Source organism: Trypanosoma theileri (genome assembly GCF_002087225.1).
Source record: "Trypanosoma theileri isolate Edinburgh chromosome Unknown TM35_Tth_17_V1, whole genome shotgun sequence".
NCBI classification, from domain to species: domain Eukaryota; phylum Euglenozoa; class Kinetoplastea; order Trypanosomatida; family Trypanosomatidae; genus Trypanosoma; species Trypanosoma theileri.
Genome location: NW_021639859.1, coordinates 15,030 through 24,487, shown reverse-complemented (window position 1 = coordinate 24,487; position 9,458 = coordinate 15,030). Strand labels below are relative to the sequence as shown.

The following is a 9,458-nucleotide window of genomic DNA, read 5'->3' as shown; positions in this document are numbered from 1 at the left end:
CCATTTGAAGTGTGGATAACTCTTCACGGTGGCGCTTCTCAGTACTACGAACACCATCTGTTACAGCGCGTTCTGCCTGTTCCGCCCGCTCTTTTTCTCTGGATAAGCTTTCATTGAGTGTATCAATGGTTTTTCTTAGATCAGCGATCTGTTGAATGTTTTTGGTCTCTTGGTTGAACTGTTGTTCAATTGTATACTTTAGAGCGACGAGTTGCTCTTGGTGTTCTTGTTCTAGATCAGCAAGTGTTCGTTTTCCTGCTTTAATCTGTGCTGCTGGAGAATTTTGATTCATTTCTCTTAGAGCCTGTCGAAGTATTCTTACTTGGGTTTTCAGTGCTTCATGCTCTTCCATATCGACAGTCTTCTCTTTACCGCTTGCCATTGTGTTTTGAGCACTGCGGAGTTGATCAAGTGAAAGCTGAAGAGACTTCTTCGTATTTTCTTCTTTTTGCAGATCCTCTTTTGCATTTTCTAATTCCTTTTCTAATTCCGCTGTTTTTCTACATTCTTCTTCCAAATCTTGCTTGAGGGCCTGGTTATCGTTTTGCAGCTTCTTCATACTTTCTTCATTTAGTATGAACTCATGATTACGCTTTTCCGCGTTATTTTTGAGTGTATTAATTTCTTCTTGAGCAGTGTGTAATTTCTGGAGTGTCTCCTCCTGTTCTTTGCGTAATGTTTCAAGCCTTTCTACCACTTCCTGTAATTCTTGATGGTCTTTTTCGTCACTAGCGACTGATGCTAACTGCTGTTCAGAGGACCACACATCATCGCCAGGATCCACTTCACTTAGCGTTCTGCTTACGCATATACTTGTACTGCTGGAACCGCCTCCAAAATGATTGATGATGGATTTCCACAGCTTTGCCGTACGATGTGTTATTGCTGCTGCCTTTGGAGAACCGTTTGGAAGTGCGAGATATGCAGAGAGTGCCGTTAGAGCTGTATGTGTTTCTGTCATGGCACTAAAGATGTTTTGTTCCTTATTCACTGTTAAGGCGTATTGAGCATTTCGTAAAGCTGCATCAATACGTACCTCAATTTCATGTCGACGAGCGTCTGTATTACTACTCATCTTATGTAAAGACGACTTTTTTTTTATTTTTTAATTTCTTCGTATTTAACTGTTTTTTTTTTTTTTTTCGTGCTGCTCTTTCTATTTCTATGAACAGTTTTTCCGTTTCAAAGATTTGAAACGAACTAAACACAGAGAGAAAATAAGAGAGAAAGAGAGAGAGATATTAAAGAAAGACACACAGATATAAGCAAGAAACGAAAAGAGCAATTATTTGTGGGTGTATTTCTGTACATTCCATAAGTGTAGATAGAAAAAGAAAATTGTACAACTGGGGAAGGAGACCGCTATATAGAGAGAAAGGGAGAAAAAAGAAAAAAAAAACTGAAAGGGAACAATATGTGAGTCTAACTATCTGATTACCACTCATCATACAGATATTCACATATATTTACAACTCATCGTGTAAAAAAAAAAAATAAATAAATAAATAAATAAATATGATTTCCGATAAACTTGTGGTGTTTGAGTCATTATCACACACCTTTTACCTTTTGTGTAGTAGCCGTATACTTTTCTAACTTCATCCGAGCCACCATTTCTTCTTCTGCTAGCAACATCATTACTTCATCTGTGATATTCGCACTACGTCCATCAAAAGAGTATGAATCATCCAATTCATCCATATGTCTGCGCAGACTTAATGATGTTGACGCAAGATTCACCTTCGGAAGTTTTGGTACTCCTGTTGCTGTTTTGATTTGAATAGATGTAGAGATCCACTGCAGAAGAATTGTTTCCATCTCAGCATGTTCTTCATGTATTAACGATATATATGCAGCAAGCGCATTATTGAGATGACATTGTCGTTGTGCCTCCAATTCCACTAAGTCAGCTGCATTTGTACTTAATGTAGAAGAGAGTTGTGTCCTCACATTTTCCCGAAGAGTTTCCCAAGAAATAGTGGTATGCTCAACCCCCAATGGGTGTTCATCATCATAATGATGATCATCACTACAGTTAGAGTTACTTGGATGCCGGGTAGTTAATTCAATACATTCTTCTCCAATAAGTTCCTCTACACGATGTACCCATTCAGGAACGATATTTTCCACCGTAACATTCCCATCATTCTGTTTTTCATTCAACGTATTATGGGAAGAATAAGGCCGTACTAATTGTGTTTCATCACGGTTAAAGAAAATGGAGTAAACTCCTCCCATAAGTTCAAGCATATAGCAACAACATTCATTATTATCTGCCTTATCCGTTAGATATCGTCTAAACCCCGTTACTGCTTCAATGATATCACTAAAAACAATTACCTCTATTGTCGTTTTATCCGTATCTCTAAACTTACCATCACAAGAGGAATGACTATGAATATCGTCTGGGAGAAAAGTGAGAGTAAGAAAAATGTTTGCATGTGTGAAAACAATACTCCCTGAATAGAGATGATTCATATCATGTTCTTGGCTTGAGTTCTGCAGTTGATGCGATGACAATGAGGAGAAGTTGTGTAATTGACGGTAAAATACAACAGGAAGGTAAAGGAGATAAGGATCTTTACTTTCGTCTAACTCCAGACAGACTACATTATTATTCGCAGGAGTGCAAGCCATATTCCGGTAGATGTTCATATCGTTAATAAATGTGGAAATGTGTTCCTTGGGTCAATAATTCATTTACATGTGTACAACGTAGTAGTCCAAACAAAATATACACAGTGAAAGCAAAAAGAAGAAACCAAAAAAAAAAAAAAATAAAAATAAATGTGGAAAGTGACGGTGTATAATAATTAGACAGTTCACAGATACAATATGATTGGTGCTGCAAAAGGTTATTAAATTAAAAACAGAAAAAAAAAAGCATAAATACCAATAATCTTTATGAATATTTTTTTTTAATCAGCAGTAGTTATCAAGTAATTCTGAAGAAAAACAGGAAAACATTAACAATAACAACAGCACCATCAGAATAGAAACCAAAAAAAAAAAAAAGAGAACACAAAAACACAAATGGTTTTACAGTTTCGGTGGTAATGCCCCAACAAAATGTCCATCCGGTGTCCACTGTGGCTTTGTCTTCTGCGATTCATAATATTTCTTCGCCTCTAATCTTCGTCGGTTGAGTGATTTGAGTTTTCCCTTTACATACTCCCTTTTCTTCTCTTCAGCAGAGTTCTTCGGTAGTGAGATACTCGGTGCTGACTCCAGTGCGAAACTCTTAGCGAGACCCAACAAATCCAGTCGATCTATACAAAAAGTTTCCTTCAATAGATGACTCTGGTAAGCCCCTACGTGGGCTCTGTATGCACTTACAGCACTCTTCGCAACAATAGGATCCAATTGAAGAACATGTTCTAGTTTCATTTGAATTTTTGGTAATTTCTCCGGCATTGGATACTTCTCAAGTGTAATACCAAACTTGGAGAGATAGCGAACGAAACCAACTTCTTCTGGTGTGAGAAAAAGAAGAGCATTACCAACATTACCAGCACGTGCTGTTCGTCCAATACGATGAATATACTCCGTAGGATCAAGTGGTGGATCATATTGTAAAATCCATTCCACATTAGGAATATCAAGACCACGTGCAGCCACATCTGTACAAAACAATACACCCGTTTCCCATTCATTAAAGGCTTGAAATGCAGCCACACGTTGACGGTGTTTCATATGTCCATGAAGCATCATAACTTCATTATGAAATCCTACAGAACCCATCATTTGAAAATGAAAGGTTGTGCTGGCTATAGTAGAACAAAAAACCATCGCCTTTGATACTCTAGCTATTCGCTTTACAAAGGTATAAAGATAAAGCATACGCTTTTCAACTGGTGTTATGTGACAGAATTGACGTAAACTACTTGGAATTGGCTCCGCATCACCATCTGCATGTGTAGATGATGGACTTGATTCTCTTGATGTATTTAACTCCTGCTCTTCATTGTCACTAGTTGGGTCTTCATAGGAACTGTAAGGGGGAAGTAAAGTAGAAGTTGATGATTCATTATTATTATTGTTATCATCACCTGGTCTATCCACTTGAACCATTGTTGGTGCATTTCCAGTAGTTGCAATAAACAACGGTGTACGCGATAGTGATAGTCGTGCCAATTCTCGAACAGACTTGGAATTCGTTGCGGAAAACAAAAGTGTTTGACGAGAATGCGGTAGACGCTGAACAATCGCATCCAGATCCTTTTGAAAACCATCTGCCAACATACGATCTGCCTCATCTAGTACAAGAAAACGAATTCTTGCAAGATCCCAGTTGGTACAGTGTTTTACATGATCGTGTATACGACCAGGAGTTCCAACTACAATAGAGATACCTGCAGCTAATAACCGACGTTCTTCTGTTATCTTTGTACCACCAGTAATAAGTTGAACAGAAAAATTAGCCACATCTCCTGGAATGTGTTGACAAATACTTTTCAACACATCATTTGTCTGAACACAGAGTTCTTTCGTTGGAGCGAGCATTAAACTATATGTCGCATTTGGACGTTTGTGAACAAGAGAGATAATCGTATGAAGAACAGGGACGCAGAAAGCGAGTGTCTTTCCAGATCCTGTCTTTGCCTGTCCGAGGATATCATACCCTTGTAAAGCATAGGGAATTACACGTTCTTGAATAACTGTCATGCGGTTAAATCCCTCAGATTGTAAACCATTCACAACAGTTGAATCAATACCCATAAGTGGATGTCCAAAAGGTGCACCTTTACCAGTAGAACGTCGACGTTCAAGTAATCGTTCTTCTTTACTTTTTCCAGACATTTTACTATTATTAGAAACTTGTACAAGTTCTTCTAAAGCTTCTTCAGTGTCAAAGTGATGTTGTAGTAATTTCTCCGTTTCTATTACAGCTTCTTCTTCATTAATAGTTCGTTTTTGTTTAGACAAATGACTGGTACGACGGTTTCCATGCTCTTCGGCAATACGCTCAAGATATTCCATATCCTGCATATTAAAATAGTCAGTTTTTTTCATGCATAATCTACCTTGGGAATCCACAGGAGCTCGCATAGGTCCATCGCCCATTACTACAACATTCTCGTTGAATTCATCTCCATAGTCTTCAGACCATTCTTCATCCTGCATTCCATTATCAGTCATATCAGCAGCTTTGGCCTCCCGTTCGCGGAGACGCTTTCTTCTACCTTTAATGCCCATCTTTCTCTCTTCTTCTTCTTCTTCTTCTTCTTCTTCTTCTGTGTCTATGTGCCTATGTGTGAGTGTGTGTGAGTGTGAGTGTGTGTTGGGAAGGCACAGGTAAATTCGTAACGAAGGTCTGAAAGGAGAGGATGAGAAAAAAAAATAGGAAGAAGTAAAGGAATTAGATATAAAAATGCATTGAGTTTCACAGATACATGCATAATCACAAAGAGACAGATGTATACACATGTTCATTTTCTTTTTTCTTTTTTTTTTTTCCTGTCAAACAGAAAACAGTGTTTGCCTGTAAGCTTATAACCAGTAAGGTACGAAAAGATAAAAGAAAAAGCAAATAATGGTATTTACTATTTTTTTACAGTAGTAGTGACACCATCTTTTTCTTCCTTTTCTTCGTTATCGTCTACAAATAGACTAATGTACAACACGCCAGTTTTCATTGCCATTCCTTTACGGAGTAAAGCAGCGAGCCGTGCTGAAGACCCTTTCAGCGAAACTGCCTGCCAGACAAACCAACCTTCTCTACACTTCACTGCACACATGTCTTCAGCTGCCAGTGGAAAGTATGCGCTTCCCGGTTGGACATGACTTTTTACGTTACAACAGTGATCCGTATTCATCGCCTTTGTGGAAATAGAAGCAGAAGTGAGATTATCATTTCCGGCATCTATTAATTCCAACTCCCGCACAACCGCGTTAGGGATATCCTTTGGATGCACAGCATTTGTGAAGGCACAGCTGATAAGAAGATGCCGGTGAAGGTGACTGTGGTCCTCCACGGCGAACATCATCTCTTCCACTGTCCCACTGCCATCATTTTCACTATTTATTGATATTGAAGAAGTTAACACATTAACTTCTTCCTCATTTTTTTCTTGAGATGACAACTCATTTTGTTGTCCATGATGACAGATTTTCTTTTTAATTTTTCGAGCCGCACGAAGTAGTAATCTTTTTAATAATTGCTCTTTTACAGGTGTAGCCCCTTTATCAAGTATCGCATTAACTGTTGGAGTGTAGTACTCACCACCTACAAACGCTCGCCATGTCCCGTAAGCTTCCTCTGATGTCATGGTATGCCATTTAATCATAGCTCTATCTTTACAGAGTAGTGGGGCATGATATGGATCTTGTTTATAATGAACATTGTAATTTTGTGGCCATGAAGAATTCCATTTAGCATCAAAACAATGAGGCCATGTACACATAGTAGTACTTGACACATCCTTCACTATATCTGTAGTGACCTCTTCTTCATTCAACTCCGCATCCGCATTCAAAGTAGATGAACTACCAAATAGACATTCACAAAGTCCTATTCCTCCTAGTTTTGTTACAAGAGGAAAATACTCACAAATAGTCATTTCACGCGGTATGAGAATAGACTTTTGCCAAAGAACATCTCCTGAATCCATTAGTCGCTGATGTGGAGGTAATTTAATAACACTTACACCACCTTCTGTGTCATTACGGAGCAATGGGGCAAATATGGGACTAGCTCCACGATATCGTGGTAATAGAGATGGATGAACGTTAATTGTACGAGGTAGACGTTCTAACAACACGTTAGGGAGAAAATAGCGAAATGATACTACAACAGCAACATCAAATGCCTCTAATGGTTGACCTGCAATGTATTGATCTTCTTCTCCAATTTCAAGGACGCTACTCTTACCGTTGTTATGCTGTTCGGCGATATGCCATGGATGAAGAAGATACTGAAGTGTACCACTACGTGTTAATGAGGTTGGGTGATCAACAGGTACAAGCGGAATGTTATGCTCTACGCAATAGCGCGCCACTGGATACTGTCGGTGGTGTCGTTGGGAAATAGCATCCGGAGCAGCAGGCAAAAAAGGACAAACTACAACAAGCTGTTGCTTTTTCCCAGTATATACCGTATTTGAAGATCCTGAAGAGCTAGAGGACGTTGTTCCTGTTGTTGCTGTTTTGGATGATGATAAAATAGCTTGAAGTTGTTCATGCAAAGCCTTAAGGGCTACCAGTGACACTATATCTCCACCAAAAAATATGATAGAAGGAACCTTAACTACATTACTCTCCTTCTGGTTTGAATTATCGATTCCACTACTGTTATTTTTGCATGGACCAGTGTTTTTAGTAGTGCTACAACAATGACGAGAGTAGCCGGAGAAACATTGTAATATGAACACACGTTTCATTAATATGGCCCGGCGCACTACGACATCACTACTGTTATTCAATATACGGTACTGCATGGGGAATGTGAGAAAGCAAAACACACACACACACACAGAGAGAGAGAGAGAAAGTGTGTATGTATGTGTACCACGAGAAAAATTTTTTTGCTGCTCTTTATGTGAAGATGGAATAACAAGGGAACCCTTCAAAGAAGAGAACCCTTGATTCCCTAATGATGACCTTCTGAAGTACCCCTACAGAAAGGCAAAACAAACAAACAAACAAACAAACAAACGGTTAAAAAAAAATTGTACGGTGTACTTGCATTATCCAAAGAAAAAAGAAAACAAGGAGAGGAGGAGGAGTAGTAGTAGTAGTATAGAAAGGTGGTGAAGGGGGTAAAAGAAATCAGGACTGTCATAATTTTAAAAAGGTATAAGGGTGGCAATAATGCAGTTTTTTTACTTGTATAACTGCAAAAGTAATTTAACATAAAATAGTGAATAATATAAATATCAGAGACCGTAAAACAACACATCAATTAATTCGTATCTTCAGAATCTCCTTTTTGCGATCTTCGTAGAAACAGAAATAAGGAAATAGAAAAACAAGATATCTGAGAGCACCCCTTGTTTTTTTCTTTTTTTACTCTTTCTTTTTTTTTCTTGTTGTGATTAAGTGGTTTACTCCAGTTCATCCTCTTTTGGTAAAGAAGATGGGGCATCCTCATCATCCGAGTCGTCGTTACTCGCTTTAGCATCTTTGTCCACCAGTTCCCACCACGAGGTGGGTTCTTCCTTCACAAGTCGAAGAACAATCTGCCCCGTAGCATCCTTTATCTTGTAACTGCTTTCATTCGCTTTAATAGTCTTGGAAAGACGGAGAAGAAGTTGTTTCTTTCGTTGTACCACCTCAGTTGCAGATTTCTCCACATTTGCCATGTACACCACAGTTAGCTTTCGCTTGTTAAACACCACTTCCAACGTATCGGGTGCCATGGTTTCTTTCCCATCCAACTTTGTATCCACATAAACAGTAACAGCCTTCTCTCCATCGCCCCAACTGTACTTGGTGATAGGGTAAGTCATTACAGCTGCGGAGGGGGAACTCTCATCTGTTTTATTCACCAACACTGGCTTTGGCATTGGTGCAACATCACCCACTTTGGCCCGCTCCTTCTCATGACCATGCCAGTAATAATACAAATTGGCATTCTTCTTCTTCCCTGACTCGCCACCCACTTGTGGTTTCCCAGCTTCTTGCTGCAATTCTTCCTCCTGTTTCTCTGGGTCTGTATGGGATACCACCTCCGCAGCAGACATGTCTTTACCAGAAGTGTCTTTACTTTTTTGTAGTATAAAAAAAGCAAAAAAATTACTAGGCATAGAATGGCAAAAAAAAAAAAATAATAATAATAATTACAAAATAAGTAAGCAATAAGGCAAAAAAAAAAAAAAAACACGCATATATACGTACATATAAAGTATCTTTCAAAAAGACTCACAAAAGAAGAAGAAAAACAAAAATGATAACAACTTGTTACCAATCACTCCATTTGTCATCATCATCTTCCTCCAACACAACCTGTTTAGACTGAACAGCATCAACCCTAGCAGGAGAAGAAGGCTTTGAAAAATGAACCTCCTCTTCATCAAAATCATCATCACCCCATCCATCATCTTCATTACTAACACCACCACGTAAATTTGGTGCCTCATTTTTTGAAGCTTCTTCCACAGCGCGCATGGAAATCATATAATCACGTGCTAAAAGAAGAAAATCATCTTGCTGAGCACGTGAAATCTTAACCCTTGCAAGACATTCATCATGTTCAAGTGGCCCCAACAAATCAGGTGAGAGAGAGAACCCACCATCAAACAGAGAAGCAGAATGATCTTGCCTACTTACTCCACTCGGCCGAAGTTTTTTATCAGCCAGCCTACGTGCTTCTTGTTCCTCAGCCAGCCTACGTGCTTCTTGTTCCTCAGCCAGCCTACGTGCTTCTTCTGCCTCAGCTAGCCTTCTTGCTTCTTCCTCAGCCAGCCTTCTTGCTTCCTCTTCAGCTAGCCTACGTGCTTCCTCTTCAGCCAGCCTTCTTG

General features: G+C 39.1%; 6 protein-coding genes across 6 annotated transcripts; all 6 read right to left on the bottom strand.

Moving 5' to 3' along the window:
• Position 1: 1 nt before the first annotated feature.
• Positions 2 to 1,075, bottom strand: TM35_000171130 (uncharacterized protein; the record flags this gene model as incomplete). The annotated part of the gene is made up of 1 exon (XM_029026192.1): positions 2 to 1,075. A coding segment is annotated over one exon (1,074 nt), but the record flags the coding sequence as incomplete, so codon positions are not given.
• A 476-nt stretch (positions 1,076 to 1,551) lies between these two features.
• TM35_000171120 (uncharacterized protein) lies at positions 1,552 to 2,655 on the bottom strand (the record flags this gene model as incomplete). The annotated part of the gene is made up of 1 exon (XM_029026191.1): positions 1,552 to 2,655. The coding sequence occupies one exon, from the start codon at positions 2,653 to 2,655 to the stop codon at positions 1,552 to 1,554; it is 1,104 nt and encodes a 367-aa protein (XP_028882306.1).
• Positions 2,656 to 3,039: 384 nt separating this feature from the next.
• TM35_000171110 (ATP-dependent RNA helicase) lies at positions 3,040 to 5,196 on the bottom strand (the record flags this gene model as incomplete). The annotated part of the gene is made up of 1 exon (XM_029026190.1): positions 3,040 to 5,196. One exon carries the CDS (start codon positions 5,194 to 5,196, stop codon positions 3,040 to 3,042), a length of 2,157 nt encoding a protein of 718 aa, XP_028882305.1.
• Positions 5,197 to 5,543: 347 nt separating this feature from the next.
• Positions 5,544 to 7,436, bottom strand: TM35_000171100 (methionyl-tRNA formyltransferase; the record flags this gene model as incomplete). Its single annotated transcript, XM_029026189.1, has 1 exon — positions 5,544 to 7,436. The coding sequence occupies one exon, from the start codon at positions 7,434 to 7,436 to the stop codon at positions 5,544 to 5,546; it is 1,893 nt and encodes a 630-aa protein (XP_028882304.1).
• A 606-nt stretch (positions 7,437 to 8,042) lies between these two features.
• Positions 8,043 to 8,681, bottom strand: TM35_000171090 (uncharacterized protein; the record flags this gene model as incomplete). The annotated part of the gene is made up of 1 exon (XM_029026188.1): positions 8,043 to 8,681. The coding sequence occupies one exon, from the start codon at positions 8,679 to 8,681 to the stop codon at positions 8,043 to 8,045; it is 639 nt and encodes a 212-aa protein (XP_028882303.1).
• A 217-nt stretch (positions 8,682 to 8,898) lies between these two features.
• Positions 8,899 to 9,456, bottom strand: TM35_000171080 (vesicular transport-associated repeat protein; the record flags this gene model as incomplete). The annotated part of the gene is made up of 1 exon (XM_029026187.1): positions 8,899 to 9,456. A coding segment is annotated over one exon (558 nt), but the record flags the coding sequence as incomplete, so codon positions are not given.
• Between the last annotated feature and the right edge of the window lie 2 nt (positions 9,457 to 9,458).